The sequence below is a fragment of the Polypterus senegalus genome, chromosome 16, assembly GCF_016835505.1.
Source record: "Polypterus senegalus isolate Bchr_013 chromosome 16, ASM1683550v1, whole genome shotgun sequence".
NCBI lineage: Eukaryota > Metazoa > Chordata > Cladistia > Polypteriformes > Polypteridae > Polypterus > Polypterus senegalus.
In genome coordinates this window covers 42,509,885-42,533,938 of record NC_053169.1, presented here as the reverse complement: position 1 = coordinate 42,533,938, position 24,054 = coordinate 42,509,885, and the positions used below count along the sequence as shown (strand labels likewise).

The 24,054-nt window shown below is 36.5% G+C and overlaps 1 protein-coding gene across 1 annotated transcript in view; it reads right to left on the bottom strand.

The window, feature by feature from the left end:
• The window catches only part of LOC120516436 (stonin-1), a 157,624-nt gene that overhangs the window by 119,860 nt on the left and 13,710 nt on the right, over positions 1-24,054 (bottom strand). Inside the window, exon 2 of the mRNA XM_039738089.1 lies at positions 1,676-3,580. Within this exon, the coding sequence (XP_039594023.1) occupies positions 1,676-3,536 (1,861 nt within the window). The 5' untranslated portion in view covers positions 3,537-3,580. The remainder of the gene's footprint in view (positions 1-1,675; positions 3,581-24,054) is intronic.

Here is a 24,054-nt window from a genome sequence, read left to right as displayed (position 1 = left end):
TCCACAAAACAATCATATTATACTCTAGTCTTCTCTCACTTAGTATCCTTAGCATCTCTCATTCCCCTCCCTTTTCTGAATTCAAACTGGCATTGTGGTGAAGAGGTCTGTGGGGCAAGAAGTCTGCACCTTTCAAGATATGGTAACCCTATAGGCATTGCATTTTTAAAGACAGGTTTTATTTTTGTATGCACTAGGGGGGGTAACGGTACAGAAAGGTCACTACGCTTTGGACATCACAGTTCGGTAGGAGTTTGGTACAATGAGATTTAAACAACAAAAAATTCAAAAGCATAAGGCTAGGTTTCTTTTCATTTATTTTGAACAGACAGCAGTAAAAGCTACCATCCACCAAACCCTGAGGTAGTCGTTAATAGCCAACAGCCTGCAATGTATTAAGCAGTAAACACATAATACACACTCTGGTATATATTTTAGATGTATGGCTGATAAAAAACAAAAGGCAATAAGTTACAAACTGAAACATCTCGTGTTATTAAAAGAAAACACTCTTACTAGTACAGAGTGATTGAGATAGCAGGAACAGACAGGCATCATTTTGCCTACTGACAACTTGGGTTACTTCATAAAACAATAAAGAACTAAAATGCATTAATGTATTACGCAGTGTAAACAGTACACAAAAACTGAACATACACGTTTGAAGAACTAGATTTTTCATTTCCCAATCAGAGTTAATAAACTGGACGGACACTGCATTCAATAGCATAAGAGGTCCATACATCAGTTGCTAATGTGAAAGTGGGTGCAGTGAACAACTCGTGTTCATTCATTGTCCGTGTACACAGGTAAATGTGCACAGAGGGTGGAATTTTGTAATACGGTTCAAGCACTTTTAACAAATACTTGAAGCCGGGACCTTCTACCACTGTATATGGCTACATAGCTGCTGAAATGTAAATGCCAAATGCTTCTTTAATTTTTTTGGCTCTCTATTCAGTTGCATCTACAGGCTGCTTAAAAACAGCAGGGATCAGTAGTTGGTCTCCTGTTTTGCAAAGCTCCAGTGATTTGAACATCTGGGTGATGCTGTTGAATATGCATCATGTTTGATGCATTTCCGCACACATACCCTACAACTGCCGAACAATGCCGTCGTACTGTCCTCGTCCAATCTACCGCTTGCTCTCCATTGCCGTTGTAATTCACTGGGAACTCAAAATATTCTCACACAGTTGATTCAAAAAAGGTCTTCCAGCTCATCTGTGGCGTCTACACTCACCATAGTGTGACTGATTTCGTGAGGCACCAATTAGCTTGTGGCAAACTTACTAAAGGTTTCCAGTTTAAGGTTTCTGTGTGGAACTCGCTCTTGAAAATTTGTTTCCACATTACGTTAATCAATCTTCACACATTCGCCATATATTCTCCATACAACTGCATGTACCAAACCATATTGCCCATACTGTGACCGGTCAATATGAATACATGTACTGTTACAACCCTAGTATGTACAATTGAAATCATGTGGCATTGATTCTAATAACTGTACTTCATTAAAACATTGCCCAAGCCCATTTTCAGGACTGTGCTTTCTTCAACACCTGCTTACTAACTGGATCCATCAGGCAGCAATGCTAACTGTTGTTCCAAAGTGCAGCTATACAACAAACAGCAGTCAAAGAAAAATCACAACTTTCATGAGTCTACTTACGTGCGTTTTTGGCTGGCAGTCGGTCAATCCTCCACACAATTGCTCCAAAAGCATCCTCATATTTAACTGTGCCAGTTGTGACCTGCATGACTTGTTCTGTTTCAGCTGTACTCACAGATCCAAGGCAGGCATTTCTGTTCATTTTAGATTTTAAAGACTTCTGCCTGAGAAGGCTTACTGTGCGAGAGACTTTTATCCATTCTCCTGGAACAGGTATCTGAACAACAACATTTTCACATGCTGGTAAATAGTCAGAATGCACCAAAATGGTAGACATGTTCAAGAATGCCTGCAGTTCGATGTAGGCTCCCTGAACAGTAACTACTGCTTTTATTGAGAATGGCAGATCACAATTAGCTGAAAGTGTTCTAAACCGCATTAGCTCAAATCTGCAGGCATCATGAGGCATAAATTTTACAATTCTCAGTTTTTGAAAATCATCTTCTTTGACACACTTGTGAAAAGAGTAGTCAGCAATGTCTATCCAGTTCTCACTCACATCTTCACTGTAATTTGGGTCTCTATTCTGAAGTTCAGAGTCATTTAAAGCCAAGAAACAATCAATGCTGCCATTGACAAATGCCAAGCAAAAAACCCGGGTTATAACAGTGCTTTCTATAATCGTTCCATCCTTTGAAAGCTGTGCCCACAAGTTGTCTACAATTTCTAGTGTCAGCTCCTGCTCTTCATAATGCTTTCTTTGAAGTGAGTGGCCTGGCAGGCTCATTAGTTCTTCCTCAATTGAGTTTAACAGATCTACAAAATCACCGTAGGATGTGCTTCCAAATTTCAAGAGTTGTTCTACTTCTGCCTCATGGACCACTTCTGCTTTAGGATGGTATTTCTTTTTTTCTGTGTAAGAAACATGTTCAATCTTTACAGTATGAATTTTTCCTGGCTCATTGAAGTTTTCTACCTTATGCTCAGAAAGCCTACAATAGGGGTTCAGTTGAAACTCTTTGAAAGGCTTCTCTAAGCCCTTCTCATAGTACATTTGCAAAACACCACCTCTTAAAAGTTTGAGGTAAATTGGCCCCCATTGGCGTGATGACATTCGATTTTTCTTTTCAGGAATTCTCAACATCAGAGGCCAGCCATCTCGGTTTTCACTACAAAACAGGCCTTGTGGGACAAAGCCACGAGACTCCGGGTTATGATGCAACAGCGCTGACCGCTCTTCTGTTTCACAGGCCTGAAGCCTGGCAAGTTTCTCACAAATATAGTTGAAGGAATTTTGAATATGGCTTCGACGGGGATCACCGGTCTCTTTTTTACAATAAAAGTGAGACAAATTGTTCTCAGTTAAGTTATGTTCAGAGCCTGAGGAGGAACTCCCTGACTGTTGCGCTTCGATCAGAAAAGGGTTAGAATGACCATTGTCCTCTTGGAAAGGAAGGAACTGACCAGACATCTCTGGGGTGAATGCAGTCTGTGATATGGAAGGCTCTGCTGTGAAGACCCTGGTTGTGTTTTGAGAATCTGAACTGATATCCTCAACAGGCAATGCAGATGAATTGCTGTTAGATGGTAAAGACATCTTGAAAACTGCATATGGATTATACAATCCTGACTGCATGGAAAAAGAGCTTCCTGGCGTTTCTCTAATTGGTGTACATAGTGGTGTATTACTAGGAACACAGGGGCTTCCATTGAAATAAGTCAGAGGCGATGTTAATGGACTGCTGCTTAAGGAGGAAGACCTTCTGGAATATTCATGGTAAGAAGGCAGGTTAAGTTTCAATCCATTGGGTCTGGGGATGCCGGTGTGAGTGTCTGGGGACTGCAGAGGCTTCTGTGGCAACTGGAAGGCAGTGTTGTCATCATCAAACTTGACCCAGCTGGGGTGGTTTTCAGAACACATTGTTTGTGCTTTTACATTAACTTATTCTTTGGATATTTTTGTAGCTGCCAAATAAAAAAAAATACAATAAATCAATGCATATGAAAATCTTATAATGTGATGCTTTTAAATCTAAAACAAATCAGCAGGACACTTTCATAACCTTTCCAGAAGAATTCAGTGTCCTCTGGAGATCTATCACATCCATAATGCCAAGTGTACACTGCACTAAAACTGAAAGTCAGTCCCCTGCTAAATATGAACCTACAACTGCACACCACTTGGCCCAGTTAGTTTAGATGAAATCAGGTATACTGTGCACTGGCTACAGCAGAGCTGCCTTGTTACTCGACACTCGGCAGAGGCTGAATTAATTCTTAAGCTTGCTGTTTGTCAGCCACAGTCTATTCCTTGTCACTTTCTAACAGAGCTGCAATCATCTTCCCTGAAAATAAAAAATGTGCTTCCCAGAAAATGCAAGCACATTATTTAGTTAGAAGTCTAAAAGCAGAGGTAAGGGGATTACGAAATGACAACAAAAATCTGAAGGTTGGGCAGTGTAAAGGCAAGGCGTCAGAGAAGACAGAACTTCAAGGATGCTGGCACCTGGTAAGTTACAAGGTTGAGACTGCGACCAAGAAATCAGCACAATATAATATACAAAACTGGAGGATGGAAAGCTTTAAGGACCGTTACTGAACTCTTCCATTGTCTAATCAGGGTATATGTGATGTTTCCATTTTGCGACTGGTACTTTATGATTCTGCCAGAGTGATCTCAGATAGAGGAGAAACTTTTTCTTTTGTGCTTTTCTCACACTGAACTTTAATTTGGTGGTACGTCTTGGTATTACATCTATACATATAACAAGGTACACAGAATTAAACAACAGTACATCGCACCATCACAACATTACATACAGTAAACACAGATATATAAAACAATATAGGAAAGCAGAATTGTACTTCTGCCCAGTAATACATTGGCAGTTGGTACCAGGTTTATAGATCAAATATGAATTGTCATCTTCACATATTATTAAAACATTATTTAAATCGGTATTATACTAAAATATAATCATCATTAAATCATTTTGAATATAAATCTCAGCTGAGGTGTAAAATCAGGTAACTGAATGGCAAAGTGTTCTGGGAACTTAAGGTCTGTAAATATTTACATAGTAAAAAATAACTGGCCCTACTGTATTCTGGCGTTGGCAAAACACATTAATGGTTCAAATGATCTTGAACTCCTTGGCTCCCAGTCACACTTTCTTCAAAGTTTATAGTGCTAATGTATGATTTGGTTCTCCCAGTCAATACTCAAAGTTTACTGTGATATGCAATGGGACTCAAGTGTGGTCACTAACTAGGTGAAATAACACTAAGTTACAGGGGAAGAATTCTGCATCTTTTTAAACAGAAACACAGACTTTTTTTGCTTTTTTTGTCTCATGTTTATTAAACATACTATTCTAGCTTGTGAAGTGTCTTACTCATGGTTCATTAAAATTACAGCAGGGTGATGGTCTTTGATTAAACAGCAGCACTGTGACAACTTAATTGGCTTTTTGTAAAGAAAATATTACCAGCTTACCTAAAATAATGCACACAGCTATGTTTCGGCTCAATGAGAACTATAAACCGGAAAAGTTGACTAATTTGAATATCACTAACAATTAAGTTCTTCTTTTCTGATATTTACATTTCCTCAACTTCAGCCATTTCCTTTCCGGAAGATTTGTTTCCCCCATCCTTTTGTTTGTTCTGTACAATACACAAAAGGTTGGAAGAGGAAAAAAAAAGACTCAGTCCTCTGTAAGATGATGGCAGATTCCAGGTGTAACATGACCATACAGGAACACACTTAATATAGAAGCTGGGTTCATGTTTAGAATGTAAGGAAACAGCCTGCACGATAGTGAATACTTTTTTTAAAAAATGGTTTCAAAATGACCTCCCTTCAAACAAGAATTTACACTCACTGCTGGGCACCAATAGTTTTATGCTGGGTAAGCATTCACACTGTAATTACTATATATCACACTTTCAAATAATGGCATAGTGTCAGCCATCTTTCTAATCAAATCTCTCAGCAATTAATTCATTCATATCTCATGGACTACAGTTTTGTGCAATGAAGGATGACAAAATACTGAACGGTTTTAATGGAATCGAACTTTAATAGCCATATATATGGCACTGTGAAAGATGCTGCCTATTCACTCTGGTACTTCAGATAAGTGGGTCAAAAGGTAGCTCTGCACTCGGTAGGAAATCCCTTGTTCAGAGGAAATTTTTGCTCAAACTTTTTACCTTGTCAAAATTGTAAATCTTTTAAAACTTACTAATAAAGAAAAAATATAAAATTTAGCAGTATATCGATTCAAATACCATTCTATTTTTATTTTAGTAAAATTCTCAAAGCATATGTATTAAAATTACAAATTAACCAGCACAGACATTCAATTTCATTTCTGTTATATAAAAATGGTTACAACACAACATGTGCACATGTATATAATACATATAATTCATATGTATAATACATACACATGAATGCAAATACAGTAGATCATTTAGGAATGTGCTACAAGTGCACTGTAAAAAAACAGCAAAAAAAAAGCATATTTTAACAGTAGAAAACTAGTATAATTAATAGCTAAATATGATTTAAAACAATGAATGCATGCATTTTCATGTCTAAGAAGTGTTTAGCAGCCAATTGATTGTTTTAATATACAAGAATATTTAAGGGATAACTGCTGCATTGCCACTGTCTCAAAATGATGCCGATTTAAAACAAAATCCATAAAAATATTGATTTAATTTCCATAAATTCCATTATCCAACCCACTATATCCTAACTACAGGGTTAAGGGGGTGTGCTGGAGCCAAACCCAGCCAACACAGGGCGCAAAGCAGGAAACAAATCCCGGGCAGTTGATTTAATTTTTTCTTTCTAAAATTTCTAAAAGCAGACCCATTTTGCAATTGGTGCTGGAAATGATTTTCTTGTGGTAACACCAAGCTAAGGTAAAAGACACCTGTAATGATCTCAGAGAAAGCAACTAAGCCTGCCAGTCTTCCCAGCAGTGATCATCTAAGGAAATTTACTAAAAGATCAGATCACATGAATAAAAAAGAAAGAAAAAAATATCAGAAAGAAAATGAAAGGCACATCTTGGGATCTAAATACCTCAGTAAAAAGACAAGTGTCAGTGTTCATGAATCTATCATGAAAAAAGATGTAATGCATATATGGCTTTTGAGGTACTCTAGCCACAAGAATGCCCTCTCTCTCTAACAAACTAGGCTTAGGTACACAAGGTTGCTCCAGAAAAAAACCCCAATTCTTCTAGAACAATGTACACTGGACAAACAAGGTGTTTGGTGTTACCACAAGAACTTCACTCCAACTACCAAGAAGACTGTCCTCACTGCAGCCTTGGGAATGAGGCAGAGCTGGACGCTCATTTATTATATCACATCAAACCTACACATATTCTTTTGGACTTTTCCATATTATAATAATTATACTATATATTATATAACCTACAAAACTATCAAATCACTTTCTTGCCAAATATAAAACTATAGTTAAACAGACTGAAAAGCTTTAAACTGATAAAATATAGAGTTTCCAGGAAATTCCCAAATCACTTCTGTACTTATATCAACTTACAAAGCTATTCTCAATTTGCTGACAAATATCTGAGGCTACGGCTGTTTATTGTGACAGACCTTATCTGTGCACTCAAACTGCATAACGTGTCTGGTGCAGAATGTGCGTTTTCTCAACCAAATTAAGAAACTGTATTAAAAATATAGACAACAGCCACACATTCAACTATGCTGCAGCTTATAAACCACTGACCATTTTGCAAACCAACAGTGTATAAACCTAATAATCTATATATTATTTAAATCAATTTAAGAAACCTCATTATTTTTGCAAGTGATCGTGTGCTTCCCATGCCCTTGCCTTGAACAGTTCCTAACTAGTAATATGCTGAATGTTGGCTACATACAGTTTATTAAGTTATTTCTAATAATCTTTAGGTACATGTAAAATACATTTGATGAAGACGTCTTACTTTATAATGTGGTAATGTCCAAATACAGGTATGCATCGCTTAAAGTCCACAATGCGTTTTGTGAAATAGGACCTGATGTGTGTGTGTGTGTGTGTGTGTGTGTGTATTATATATATATGCCTGTGCCTTCATGGAGAAGAGAAGAAAAATATCTACAATCAGATGGTACATCTCAAACTTTTGTAGCAATAAAATACATTACTACAAATGTCTGTGATGCGCCATTTGCTGGAATGACAAATGCAATGTTATAGGCCATATGTTATGGTATTCGTAAAAGCAGTGTTAATGCTTGTAAAGTGCCATCTGTTGGAATGATATAAACATAGCAACCAGACAGATACATAGACTCTTATTCGTCTATTATGGTGGAACAGATAGCTGCTGCTCATTCTACATGTTTATATGTGTGTACAAGACCAAAGATTCCTATTACAGTAGGCTGAGAAGGCTCAATGCTACATATGACAGCAGGAAAAAATGTGCTATGTGCTGGAGAACAGGATCAGGTTAAAGATGTTGATGTTGTTAGATGTCGAGTATGTGGCATATTCCTTTACACTGTAACAAATTTTTTTGTCTCTGACTGACAAATTCATTTTAAGCATGGTTGTTTAACAGAAGCCTAACAGAAAAAAATCATGCATAACATTGTATTAAATAAAGCTGTGGTGACATTGAGTTATTATATTTTACTTCGCATTTAATTGATTAGTAAATTCAGTTAAAATTATACTATTCATGCTGACAAACACTGAGATTGTGAAAAGTTTTAATCTGTTTAAAAATGTGGCTTTCTTAGACAATGGTGTTCCATTAACTATGCATATGGTGTGTAGAAACTGTAATGTTGCATTGTGGTTAGTGGGTTTTGCTTAAATGAATATATGGCATTATTTAGAAAAACACTATTATTTATTCAGGATGTTTCAGGGTTTGATGTGTGACTTGAAGCTAATGATGGTTTTTTTTTCTTCTTTTTTTCCATTTTCAGTATTCTCTCAGTAATTTCGGTAATTGTCCACAAGCTAATTCTTGTTCATTATCACTGCATTTAGAAATCCTGTCATTCATTCAACCACAAGAAAGATGATGCAGCAGACCAATACAACAGACAATGTGGTCGGTATTTTTCTTGTACAGTTTAGGGTTACCACATTGTCATTATAGTACACCTTAATGATGGATTTGCAGTTTGAATGTTTAACTTTTTTTTCTTTCTTTTTTTTTATATAAAGGCCCTGCTGAGTTCCTGCACGCCATATTAATAACATATTTGCACCTTTTCAAATTCCTATTAAAAATTTACACAGAAAATGTGTGTAACATATGACACAACAATCACTATGACAAACACACAGAAAATGACTGACATATTAGTAATTTTCAAACGTTTCTCAGAACCCTGCTGATATTTGGATGAGAGTCCTCATACATACAGTATTGTGCTTGAAGGTTTAGAAGGTACATATCTCAAACTGTCACTAACCTGTCAAAGATTTACGGAAATCATTCATTATCCACACTTTAATAGAGGAGAGTTTCGCTTTACGTGGCTTGGCAGCAAATTATCCACTTATCTTCTGGATGCTGTTTTCATTATTAAAAGTGATATTAACCTAATGTAGTAATTCAGTCATAAAATTCATTTTTAAAAAATATTCTGAATTAAGTGCATTGTGAAGGGTTTAACAGTAATGTTTAGCACCAGATATTTAAATATATTATATATATATAAAGATAGAGAGAGAGAGAGAGAGAGATGCGTGTTTTTATGCAACCGGTTTTTCAAACATGTTTTTTTGTTTTTACAGATAGGGTCGACTGGAAAAAATGTTCTATTTGTGTATTAAGTTCAGTTGCGAGGTGATTCTGTTATTACACAATTTTTGCTGTGTGGAAAACAGTTCCTGTCCACCAGTATATGCCAGAGATGGTAGGTTTGACGAGTTTCATTATGCCATAGATTTTGTAAGATTCTCCTCAGCTATAGCTGTTTCTACCAGGATGGAAGAACTCAAGATGAGAAGGTTGGAAAAAAATTCTTATGCAAATAGTTTAATATAATAATAGGATGACACCATGACTGATACAATCGTGTGCCTGCTTTAATCAGAATTGTTAAATATTGTTTTGAACAAGCTCATTACTTATTTTTGCTATAGGTATTATTGCATGGTGTAAATAAAAATTCATTTTTATACATATCAACTATCCTGATAGTTTATAGTGATAACACTGTAATGCTGTTCCATAGCTAAAGCATGGCTAAATATAGATTATGCTGCAGGATAATAATTCTATGTATGCCAATTAATGTACAAATTGAATGCCTAAAGAAGAAAAAAAAAAAATGAGCTAAAATATCTCCAATATGATAGCATGCTTATATATAATATATAATATTCAAAGGGTTATTAATACTGCTCAAAGGATTATTGTCTGTTCTCTGACCTCACTGGAGGATCTATTCAGCATTCACTATCTCAACTGAGCAACCAATAAATTAAAAGTCTTATCCCACCCAAGACATCATCTGTTTCACCTGCGGTCCTCAGGCAGACACTAGAGATCTTTTATAGCAAGGACTAACAGAATTATGGACAGCTTTAATCCCGGAGCTATACGTGAATTGAACAACAGAAATACAACAATAATCTATTTGCATCAAAGGTGATTTTCATCACTAAAGCAATAGAATACTAATAGAACATTAAGCCCAAGTTTAAATTTCATTGGTTATTTTATCTATTCATTTATCTGGGCAATAACTGGTGGTGCGATACCTTATTAGCTATTTTTAAATGTACATGCATGTATGTGTAAATGTATGCAGGTATAGTGTTGTGTGTGTGTGTGTGTGTATATATATTGTGGTGGACTGCCGGCATTTTACTCCGGCCCTCACCCCCTGGCCGGGGGCAGCTGTAAAACCCTCCTTAGCGGGGGAAAGGGTGGAGCTGACAGAATTCCCGAGATGTTTCAGGTCTCGGGAAGAGAGACAACCAGGAGGACGTCGGCGGTGCTACAACTGTCGGCAACCAGGACACGTGTGGCGAGATTGTTCCCGGAGGACAGGGGAGCGGTGGGATAGAAGATACACCGTTCCCCCAAGGTTCGCTGGGAGGTTTAAACAACACAGCCAAGGTTCGGATGACGCGTCCTCCTGGAGGAGGATGTCCCTCGCGGGGATTGACGCTCCGCCCCAGTTGTCATCGCTAGTGGCAGGGGGGGAACTGTGGTGGATTGCCGGCATTTTACTTCGGCCCTCACCCCCTGGCCGCTAGGAGGAGCTCTCCCGAGAGCATATACGGGCCCCGAATTCCAGCAGGGCCTCATGGACTATGTAGACACAGCCCTGCTGGATACCTTGGGGGCCACTGGGAGTCGCTGTCGGGAGGCCAATGGACTCATTTGGGGACCATGACCCGGAAGTTTGTCACAGGAAGAGTGACGGGCTTCCGGGATGAAGAAAAGTACTGTTTACCCTGTCCCGGAAGGAATAAGGACTTGTGGAACTGTTGGGCAGAAAGACTTCCGGGTCAGGAGGAATAAAAGGACTCTGGGAACTCCCAGACAATGAGCTGAGCTGGGTGGTAGGAGGGCAACATGTATGGGAGTGGAGGATTGTTGATTATTGATTTATTATTGTGGTTATTGTGATTTATAATTGTCATAATAAAAATAATAATTGTAGCACTTTTACCAGGTGTTTGGCGTGGTACCTGAGGGTTCAAGGGAGCACTACTGCCCCCTACTGCGACAATATATATATATATATTCACTGCACTGCTAAGCTGCACATTTTTTGGAAAATCCAGAGTGCCATATGTCCAGTTGCTACATCCAGTACGTCTTCAGTTTGTGTTAACCCACAGACTCTGGGCTATGAATAAAATCCTGTGAGCAATCATGGATTCGTAATTTAATGTGTCACCTTTCAAAAAAATGCACCAGCATAAGGTGATATACACTGCAATATATTTTTCACTGTGAAACTATAAACCAACAAATGACATTCCTTCAACACAAACACAAAGGGCCATTAATGTACAGTTTAATCAATTCAAAATGCCTTTTAACAGTAAAAACTCGCAGTACAGTTGTTTGTACTCTACCTTTAAAATGTTGTGGTTTGTTTTGCAGAAAAACAGTGCAAATGTATTTATGCACATGTTGTTTCCATCAATCCATGCACTCCCAAAAAATGTTGCATTAGGTAATTAACTGGAACATTTTTTGATCAGGCACAAACAGGTACTCTATTGTATGGTTACCCATACCCTACATGATAATTATCCTCTCTCTACAAACTGTAAACATTTTTTTAAAAATACATCTGCAATTTTCTGGTTTTCCCAAGTATACAGTATATTTAAAAACTTGACAATTGTTTATTATTTATAAAAACACTTTTTATTTTGTGTAGATGTTTATACAAGCTCCTGTCATAAATGTATTTCGTTATCCCACCTTTCTCACTGAAGACAAGCAAGCTGTTACACTTTATCTCACAAATCCCCACATTAGTTTTGATCACTATAATATTATGGGACTGTGGTAGTTGGCATCATTGAAAAAGAGCAACTGCAGATGGGGCCTAAATACTCACATCTGTGCAGCAGTTTTATTTTTCTTTTAAATGCTATCAATAAATTATGTCTAACGGGGAATAACAAGGTGCCAGCAAATTTCTCTTTATTTGTTAAAGATATGAGAGTTTTAGTCTTATTGTGTATAGTTCTCACGTTCGGTGTACACCAGAAATTCTACAGGGAGCAGTCCAGAATGTGGCTAAGAAAATGAGAAAACCAAAGATCTAGGAGCGGCTAAAGAAACATACAAGTCTCTGTGCCCGGGCTGACACATTCTTAATCTCACTTCACACTCAATTTACACTATGTAATAGGGAGGGGACATATACCTACCAGCTGCCCGAGTTCAAAACAAGATACCAAAACTTATGTACTGTTCTGCTTAAACTCCGAAAACAGCTCTGTATCCAATTAGGTAAATTGTACCAGCTCATTCCAATAAGAGATTACAGAATCTGCCACCTGGGTACAATTTCTCAGCCTGAGAAATGCAGCCATAAACAACATAGAGGCTCATGTGGGACCCTGTGGTTTTGGTTAGCGACTTATCTCTTGAAGAAATATTTACTGATTGAATTTAAACATTATGTATCTTTTGGGAAACATCTTATCCTCTACTAAGTACTGACCTCAATGTGAAATCGGTTACACAGGGAAAGTTTCGAAATTTTTTTTTTTTTTATTTACACAATTTAATAATAACTAAGTGATCCAGTCTAAATTTAATGTACTATATGGATACTGGTGTTAAAAAGCTGGGCAGAGCGGACTTCCTTTCCTCCTATAGTATTCCTTAGCACTCTGTAGCAAAACTCTTTGTGGATGACACACGTTTACATGAAAATAACCAAGGAAATAATATCATAAAAATGCAGTTTGGGGACAACAACTATTATCCGTATTTGTCAACTGCCATATGATAAACCTAAAATAACTTGGAAAACGTCTGAACACAGTTGCATTGCCTAACAAGCGTGCGCTTGTGCTTGTACTGGCAACACAAGGCCCTGCCCTTTTTAAAGGTACCAGGACATCGCAGGGTACAAATAAGCATGTATCCACAGTGAACTAATTTTAAATGACCAATTAACTTACGAATTGCTTGTTTCAGTTATGCTATTGCCCAACTGGAAATGAAAGTGTATCAAATATATAAGATATCAAGGTTCTGACTAACTAAACACTGCTACATTCCAACTCTCAGGCAAATTAGGAGTAGATGAGATGTTCCCTTAAAACAAGAGTTGATAAAACAAACCCTATAAATGTCCACCACATAGTCTTTCCATCCAGCCTGGTCTCAATACAATAAATATACCGATATGTAAAAGTAGAGAATATTCAACAACAGTTTGCAAAACAGAGGGGGTTAAAGTACCTGAAATACAGAGGAAATCCCTTCCTCATGCAATGGAAAGTCACATCTTATATTCTGCACCAATTAGCCCTTCTGTTGGTGGTAAGGCAACAGACCACAGCAGTTGCTAGCAACCAGTTTTCTTATATAACAATTATAAAATTATAGTTGTTAATGTGAAATGCTATTTGTTAAACATTTGCAATCTTTGAACTTGAATATTACAAAAGCACTTATCTGTTACATTATTTTATTTTAAGTATTAAAAGGAAATGCACTGAATTTTGAAAACTTCCTGGACAGACACAAGCAGAGGTGTCAGCACAACCACTGAGGCAAAAAAAAAAAAATAGCGTTAAATAACAAAGCCAAAATAAAAAAGCAGCAAAGTGGCAGACATCCATTTCTTTATATTTGAGACAAATGATCTGCTCATCAGCGACTGCGATAGCTTGAGTAATTTCAAGATGTGCAACATAGATTTCCTAAAATTGGTGTAAAATGAGGATCTTTCCAGTGAAAGGCAGATGACACCTTAGTAGTTACAAAAGTGAGGGTAACGGAAAAGTGCAAAATGTCAGAGAGGAACATCAACACAGATGATAAAAGAAAGTTACGGTCAAAAGAACCAGGAAGAGAATGCAGGAAAATTCAAAGAATGTGTGGAAAAAGTGCCAGAGACACTACAAAAAAAAAAGAAAAGAAAGATTATTAGTATGGGTCAGCAACATAGCTGAGTATTTAAAATGTATAAGGTTTTAAGCAAATAGATAAATTAGAAGCAAATATGCTAATGAATAGGGTTTTTAGAAGAATAATACATTTAAAAAACATTACTCCATGATATACAGCAAACAATGCAAAGGTGGAGGCTATCCAGTTACTTTATGCAAAAGGATTTGTATGTGAAAATGAACTTGTCTAATTTGCAAGGACCACTTCCATTTTAAAGTAAAGGAATAAATCCTACAAAACGCTCTGCAAAAAAAACAAAAAACGAGAAGACATTTTGAGCTGAGGATAGCAAACTCAGTATAGCCTCCAGACTGAGAATGATGGCAGAGAGAAAATAAAACACATTCTTTAGCAGAGGGGGTCAATGAAATTTAAAGTAAGCAAACTTTTAAAGTAAGACTAAGAACTAGTACGGCAGATAGAAAACCTCTCCACTAATGGGCTCAAAAGGAACTAATGAAGTGAAATGGCAAATGCCAGAAGAAGCTGAAGTTTATGGAAGAAAGAGAATAGAAGTAGTCATCGTAGAGAGAAATTTGCCAATGGTCTGGAAAAGTGTCAAGAGCTTGCTTTGGCTCACTATCAACCTGTAATACTGTATGCTTATGTACTCCTGTGCTGTGGGGACAGAAAAAGAAAACTTCAAAATGTGTGTAGCAGCAAGACAACCATGCCAACTGAGTAAGACACAGTTGGCTATTACCTGACTGAATGATGCAAACTGTTTCCAGCTGTACAAGTGACAGCAAGTTCTTCATTGTGTACAAAAACAGTATTTGTTTCACTGTCAGCCCACAGGGGTTAGCAAAGTGATAAATGGAACAGAAGTAACTGTTTTGTAGACAAAAACAAAGCACCATTAATTAGCAGATAAAAAACTGAGAGATGCATTATTGAACGTCGTGTATTGTAATGTATTTTTGGGCAGCCTTTAACTGAGGTGTCTGAGTATTGTTTTTGAGACACACCTTACACTACTGCTTTGCTATTGCAAAAAAAAAAAAAGCTATACAATTATTTATTATCTTTCCGCAAAATAAAGAAAAATATTCAGCAACCTTAATGCACATGGCTCAAAAATGAAACTATAAGAAACATAATTTATGAAACATTGGTTATATGGATTTGATGACTCACATTTACAGAAGCTGCCTGTCTAGCATATGTCAGATGTTTTTATTTACATGAAAACTCCACTAATGCTTGTGTGTGGGAACCTGGAAGAAATAGTGCTAAAAAGCTTTGGTAAAATGAATTAACTTTTTATTTTATTTAATTAACACACAGTTCAAACACAGACAACATGTCTTGTAAAGCTTTACTGTGATGAAGAGGTTATAGTAGGAAAGTTTAAAAGCCTTGTGTTTCATCATTTGTTTGGTGCCATGTTGCATGCAACTGCACCCTCAAAACTGCTAAGTATAGCTACATTCATGGAAGAAAGTCCTCGGGTAAAATGAAAGCACACCTCTGTTGTGAAAAATAAGTGCAACTTCAAATATATTAAACTAATGCAGTTTAAACATTGTAACACAAAGGTCAAAACTGCAATAATCATTTATTCTGCCACCTTAGTAGACAGGACATTTCCTACATGTAGTGCCTACTGCATGAAGTGTCTATAGCTGCAGGTGGAAGCTACTGTTGCACTTTACGTAATTGACCTTTTCCTAAGTAAGGAATGGCATTGCACATTCCTTATGCACTTTGTCAGCATGCCTATGTCGATCAAACACAGGAAGCTCAACAGTCTATTTTGACTTTACACTGTAGGAAGATAAGTAAATATAGGTAAACAACATTTGATGTGGTGTTTATATAACATATAAATGTTTTTCATATAAAGACCATCAAAAAACATAATTAAAAACAGAACTTTGCACAATACCTTGGCAAGCTCCGCAGGCCCTGCTGTTTCGTTGAAGGACATGTACGGGGCAGATTCACTGACAGGATGATGGCCAACCTGTTGCTGCATCCAAACGGTGCCATCTTTCACCTTTATGCCTGGTGCAGCTGTGCTGTTTTTATGTGTGACTGGAAATTTCTTGCGGGGAGGACTTCTGATCTCTCTCTCTGATGCAGAACTCTCATCCTAATCAGAGCTCACCTCTGTTATAGCGCATCTTTATTTGACAACAGCAGTGTCAGATCTGGGGGAGCGTGAATGTGACTGAGAAAATAAAATTCAATAAAAAAAAAAACCCTAACCTTTACAAGTATCATAAATTTACACAGACTGTAACAGACTCAAATCAAATGTATGGTTTTAATCTATAGTAGTAATAATAAGAGCAGCTCACTACTCAAAACGGTAAATCTAGGAAGGACACATAATCAAGGGGTTGTGGGTTTGATTATGAGTCAGCACTTGTTGCTTCTGCACCAGCTAAGTGGTTGTGTCAGTATTGTACCCTAACTAGATTTCTTTTTTTTTCCGGTTATATTCTTGAATAAAAACACACTTGATTTGTTATACTTGTACCTTTTGTGATACTGTTTATTTGTTATTTGGACTTCAGTCTTCTAACATTATATACTTCATGTCAACATTTTGTCAATAGTAGTATAACATTAAAAAAAAATCTGTTTTAAGCTATTTGTTCAACATTTCTTGCCTCGCATTTCCCGTCATCCTACATTTACCCAGATCGTTGTACAGTAGACATGGAACATTAGAACACTCTAGACGAGAACAGGCCATTCAGCCCAACAAAGCTCGTCAGTCCTGTCCACTTATTTCTTCCAAAAAAACATCAAGTCGAGTTTTGAAAGTCCCTAACGTCTTACTGTCTACCACACTACTTGGTAGCTTATTCCAAGTGTCTATTGTTCTTTATGTAAAGAAAAACTTCCCAATGTTTGTGCGAAACTTACCCTTAACAAGTTTACAACTGTGTCCCCATGTTCTTGATCAACTCATTTTAAAATAACAGTCTTGATCCACGGTACTAATTCCCTTCATAATTTTAAACACTTCAATCATGTCACCTCTTAATCTTGTTTTGCTTAAACTGTATAGTCTCAGCTCTTTTAATCTTTCTTCATAATTCAACCCCTGTAGACTTGGAATCAGCCTAGTCGCTCTACTCTGGGCCTTTTCTAGCACTGCTATGGCCTTTTTGTAGCCCGGAGACCAAAACTGCACACAGTACTCAAGATGAGGCCTCACCAGTGCATTATAAAGGAACACACATGAAATGTATGTATTCCAAATAACGATATATTATTTACCCTATACAACTCCGGGCACCTCACATTCAGATAAACAGACTTGAGCTGGGAGAACGTTTTTTGTCCGGGGGAATGGGAGAGCAGGCTGCTTGTGCTGATCGACACATTTGCAAAACAAAAGATGCTAATGGAGAGGTGCAGAAGAATTTAAGGGTGGCCTGGGATTAAGACTTTTTGTGTAGGCTTCAGGGATTCTAGTGTTAAAGAAAATTCACAGCCACCACTACAGACTGCATAGGGTAACATATAAAACATATAAAAAATATTTTGGGCTGGAGTATTTCTTTAATATATGATTAATATAAATAGCAGACTATACTTTCTGAGAAGGTTGGCATCCTTCAACCAGACGGTTGTGGCGAGTGCCCTCTTCTACGCGGTGGTGTGCTGGGGTGGCAGCATAAAGATGAAAGACGCCTCACGCCTGGACAAACTTGTTAAGAAGGCAGGCTCCATTGTAGGATTAAAGTTGGACAGTTTAACATCTGTGGCAGAGCGACGGGCACTAAGCAAAACTCCTGTCAATCATGAATAATCCACTGCATCCACTTAACAGTGTCATCTCCAGGCAGAGGAGTAGCTTCAGTGACAGACTTTTGTCACTGTCCTGCTCCACTGACAGACTGAGGAGATCGTTCCTCCCCCACACTATGCGACTCTTCAATTCCACCCAGGGGAGTAAATGCGAACATTAATTTTATTTTAATTTTTTTTCATTTTTATTACTATTTAATTTAATATTGTTTCTTTGTATCAGTATACTGCTGCTGGATTATGTGAATTTCCCCTTGGGATTAATAAAGTATCTATCTATCTATCTAATATACATTACTACTTTTAAATGCAGTTGCATTACTGATTCTGTTCAGTGTTGTGTGCCTTTTCCTTTTTCTTTTGAAAGGTTTGGAATTCAAATCTCTTTCTTAGTAATCCGTTGAAGGAAACTATAATTGTCTTTCATGACATTTTTGATAATTAAGTGTACATAAACTAATTATTTTTCTCATGCTACCTCTAATTCTTAAGCCTAATGTCTGGATACTTCTGGAATGTAAAAAATATCATCAATTTAATATTCAACCATTAACCAAACAGGACTGCTGAGGCAGCTAACAGCTGTAATAATTTTTGGTCAATTGATCAAATTTAATATGAACTCTGCCAGTTAACTACAGAACCAGTCAAAATAATGTACTGCATACATGACTGTAATGTTTTAATGTTAATAAGTTTTTTATTTTTTTTAATTTACACAACACCCTTAAAACATTCTCAATTTAAAAAAGACAAAAGCAACATCAAATAGAGTACAGACTAAAATCTGGCATTTTAGGACATTCACACACACTGGAGACCTGCTTTAAATTGCAGAGAACACAACTCTTCTCTTGGAAAACAGTTGTAGGATCATCATACCAGAGAGATCCCATCCATATCCAACTCTTAGATTTGTGATGAAAGACAACAATAAGGATAACATAATGAAACAACACCATATCATTTTCTCAGCCCACTTAAACCTGAGCAGGGTTGTGCGTAGCCGGAGCCTAACACAGCAAACATAGGGCACAAAGCAGGAACAATTACTAGACAGGGTGCAAGACTATTGCAGGGTGAACACACACACTGGCCAATTTAGCATCGCCAATCCACCTAACCTGCACCCAACCTTTGGACTGTGGGAGGAAACCAGAGCACTGCCATCTATTGTCGGGCAGTAGGCGAAGTGGCTCCACCTAGGGACTTCTTTTTTTAAGGCTGAATCCATTACTTCGAAATTATGCACCCATATTGTAATCGCATGAGCAGACGGGACACGATCATGACGACCTTACTTGTAATGATGCAGAAATTCCTTTTACGCTATCACCATTCTTATAAAAGACTTTCACAGCGAACGCTCGTTGCACACCACTCCACTGCTCCATTATAACTAATGGCAAGGGGTTCTAAATGAGATCTCATTGGTCCCAAACAACTGCTGATGCCCCAGGGTCTCCAACATCTATTTCCAAAATTTCCTGTTTCCCTGGGCCACCCTGTATAATTCACATTAGACTGCAGGAGACCTGGGACAGAAGAAGGCGAATCTAACGGCCAAAACACAGCCCAAAATTTCAGCCAAACCTCGATGGCTCATTCAGACAATCGTCAATCTCATGGAGTGGTTCAGTGAAAACCCAGATCATAGTCCAGAGAAAACTTTGACTAGAGGGATAATTTCTTCTTGTCAATGGTTACAATCTTATTTAAGGCAGGCTTAGATATTTTAACTCAAATGTAAGTTCACATTTGCAGTTACATTTACAGGGAGAACCCAGAGACAAAATATATATCCAGATAAGCAAAGCTGACAGGACACTTCCTAAACAAAAAGACAAACAGAAATCACAGAGGGTCATTGGCATGCATGGGCTAGGGTATAACCTCATAAAGCCAGTAATTTTTGTATTAATGTATAATTAATTGCAGTAAATCCTCAAAAGTTTGTTCTGCCTTGATAAACTTCCCCTTGGAATTAACATAGTTTACCTAATCTAACCTAGTGAGAATAGGTTCAAGTTGTGGGCAAAGTAATAATTAAAGATACCATTATTCTACAATTTTGGCAATATAAATTTTAAAGGATTTTGAATTATGCTTATGTAGATTATATAAAAAGAGTAGATCAATAAATCTTGCAAAATTACACAAACATTACTTAATTACACATACAATCAGTAGGAATACACTTTTATAAACATAATATAAATAATAAGACCGTAAGACAATCCCCTAATATATTCTGGTTAACTGTACAGATGTAAATGTTATGGCCAGATAACGTAACATGTTCCCCGTGTTTCCCACCATCCAATATTGGTTTATTTTCAAAAAATACAGCTCCTTTTCAGTAAGGCACCATCAGAAGCAATTCGGTTTGCGAGCTTAAAAAACAACTAGCTTAGTAAGTAATGATTGCTAACGCAGTCCAGAGGAATCTAGGCAGCCGGCTGTGGAGAAAGCGATTATTTGATAGACAAATTGCAGATACTGGAGGGGTAAAGAGCACTAAATCCAAAATATACAGTTTCAAAGAAAGCAAAATATTTTCCCAAAGCCATCCATACTAAAATACTTCTGTTATCTGAATTGTTCCAACTAAAATTCTAAGAAGACTTGGTTTAGGAATTTGACATCAGTTACACATGGAATATTCATCATCTAAATTGTAAAGTGGTATGCGTTTTCCAGTAGCAAAGGACACAGACGAGTGAAAATGGAACACATTTATAATGCTGAAGTTTTATAACTTAAAAAGTGTACTTTTTAAATATGAATGGTCTGAAATGTTAACATTGTCAACGTTTCAAATGTTTCAACTAACATTAAATAGAAAGTAAAAATATTGTATCTTATGCACTATCATCATTATATTACTAGTTACTATATCAAAGCAAGATAATTAAAATACTCTAGCAGATGGGAAAATTAAGTTTTTATAATGCAGCTTCACCACTTGCAGTACAATGCAAAGTAGTTTTACAGATCTGGAGGTACTGAAACCACAGCTCAAATTTGATCAGTATTTCTTGTAATGTTTAATTTAGACTACAGCATTATCTATGTTTGTACTTTTAAATATGATCGTTCACATTTCTTTGGGACAAATGACCACCATAGTCTTTTACTAATTGAATTCAGAGACTTCACGATTTCCTCTAAAGAGGCCCATGCCTTCTTTTGCCTCCATTCAAGTCAAGTTCACCAAATGATACCTTTTATTTGTACTGTGTGAAGCCATTACACTTTAAACTGAACATCACAGGATATGCACTGTTAATACACACCATGAACACTGGTACACTAAATCATCAAAAGAAGATCCTATAAAAATGTATACTTTTACAATAATAGCGAAGATGTAAAAAAACTGAGAGTACAGTTTAAAATATTTGGTGCCAAAATTACATGAACTTGTCTTTATGGATTAAAAGATAACCAGTTTAGTACATGTGTCTTTAAATATGAATGCTTTCTGTGAAAAATGGAAATTTTATTAAGCAAAACAGATTTAACTGAAACAGAAGAAAAATCTTGAGAAAATTGGTGTATTTGTTCATAACAAGTGCTGTACGCAACTAATGCAGTAACTTTGGGTAAATACACACCATAGATACATCAATCTTCTCTGCTTACATCACATCCTTCAGCAATCATGCTGTGCATAAATAATTAAGTGCAGTCTACAAAATCCAAGGTTTTAAGGCCTGATCCACAGTAGCTGCAAGTTTCTGTTGTCACTAGTCTTATAATTCCTGCATTTACCTGAACTCTTCACTAGCCTTTCCTACTCTTAATGTGTACTATTAAAAGTACTGTTAAATCAGAATTCTTGCCATAACTTTTAAATCTTGAGTTTCTTTTCATATGTTCTTTTAAAATTTCTATATAGTGTGGTTCTTTAAATTGTTACAATGAAAGACCCACATGGGTACAAATGATACTGCACATTAAAAACACATACTGCCATATTAACCTGTTGGCCCACTAGAAAGAAAAAGCTAGTAAGTAAAATAAAAGAAAAGGAAGTTTTTATTTATCCCCTTTTGAAGTAAAAATTATTTGATTATTTTCTATAAAAAGTTAACAAGTGCAATTGGGAATTTCTGGATTAACACAATAAACACTGAAAAAGGGAAATATGTTATGTTCATGTTTAATTAGGATTTCAAATAAAGCAGATATTATGTGGGATAAAAATGCAACTCTTAATGGTTACCCTGCACAAAAATTCAGATGTATGTTACTGTCATGTGGGCATCTCAATATAACATTGAGCCAATGTTCAAAAGTGAGTGGTTTTCTGGCTTCAATTGGCTATTTATAAATCTACTCCAGAGAGAACACTGGGTTTGGAAGAATTACAATTTCTTTTCATAATTTGAACTCTTTTTGTAGTTTGTGAGTGTTTTCAATATATTAAATACTACACCAGCAAAGAGTAATGTTCAAATGAAAGTTTCAATGTTCTAAAAATGGAGCTGCACAGAACTTTCCCTCTATAAGCCCCCCACCCCCACACATGGCATGGGCATGAAGCTTTTTTTTTCCTCCAAATTAATGTTTCAGATGGGGAAAAACTTAAAAGGATGTTGTTTGAGTCTGAATTTACAATATGGTAACCTTGTATTAAATAACTGTCTACTGTATATTTAAACTGAAAGAGAGATTAAGTATGTTTTAGTGCCTCTAAATGGCCACTTTGATTCCAAAAGGCTGCCCTAAATGTAGAGCTTAAGCAAAGACTTCTTCAAGGGGAGTGGTGGCTAAACAGGATTTTCATTACCTCTGTGACAATAAGAAGCTTTAATACACCATACAGTATGATACAAAATCTCTTACATAATTTTATTCATCTGGTTAGTCCCCTACCAGTTATTACCATCCTTTTTTTTGATCACATTATTTATCTTTCTAAAGAAAATTGGTAACACTTTAGTTTAGGTATCCATTCTAAACAACTATTAATTGTCTGCATGTTATAAAATATATTACAGGTCTTAACATGGAAAAATGACAGAAAATGTTATGTTTCCATAAATCTTTGTTAACAGAATTAATAAAAATGTGCACAGACAGGGGAAAGGTAGATTATAATGGATTAGGGATGTCACTTTGTTGCTACGTCTATACCAAAATTCCAAAAATGTATCAGTACTGTCTTTTTTTACAGCATCAGTAATACCAAGTGAAATTCGTTGTTGCACTAACGTGTAACTGCATGTAGATGAAGAGTGAGGAAAAAATAAGGAAAAACTACATATAAAAATGACCCACAGTGGTGATGATACAGCACTGCATCAACAAATGACTAAGAAAAACAGCAGAAGTCATGTTTGAAAGGGCAGGAGAGTTTCAGCATGTGATTGCCGGAATTGTGCTTTAGCAAAAACATGCACAAGCACGTATATAGCCGACTTTAGATATTGCCACTTTTATCTTATTGTGGAGTTAGTTCAGAAACAGAATTGTGTGTGATTTGAGACTATAATGATATGACCAATCAGATGCGAGTTGTAATAATTTAGCTTGTTATATCACACATTTGTAAGAGGAGATGAAATGGTTGTGACACTAATTGCTTTTTAATCCAGTGTAATACACAGTCCCAATAAAGGAACGAAGGCTATGTTCACAATATCATTTGAAAACAGTACAAAAAGGTTGTTTTATAAGAGTTCTGAAATAATGGCATAATGAAAAACTGACAAGATTGATTTCATGTAGAAAGCCTTAAAATTTGGACAAATGTACATAAAAGGATAGTATTGGACAATTAAAGCACCAGGAGTTTGTGACATTTGGAATTGAAATCAATTTGACTTATCTGTTAAATATTACTCTTTAGTAAGTATTTTAACCAGCTAAGGATCTATATATACATTTTATGGTTGCAAATGAAAAAACTAACAGAAAGATTCCCCTACAAACCACATTTTAAAGGCATGTTTTTGGAAAAACTTCTTTAGAAGAGTTTGT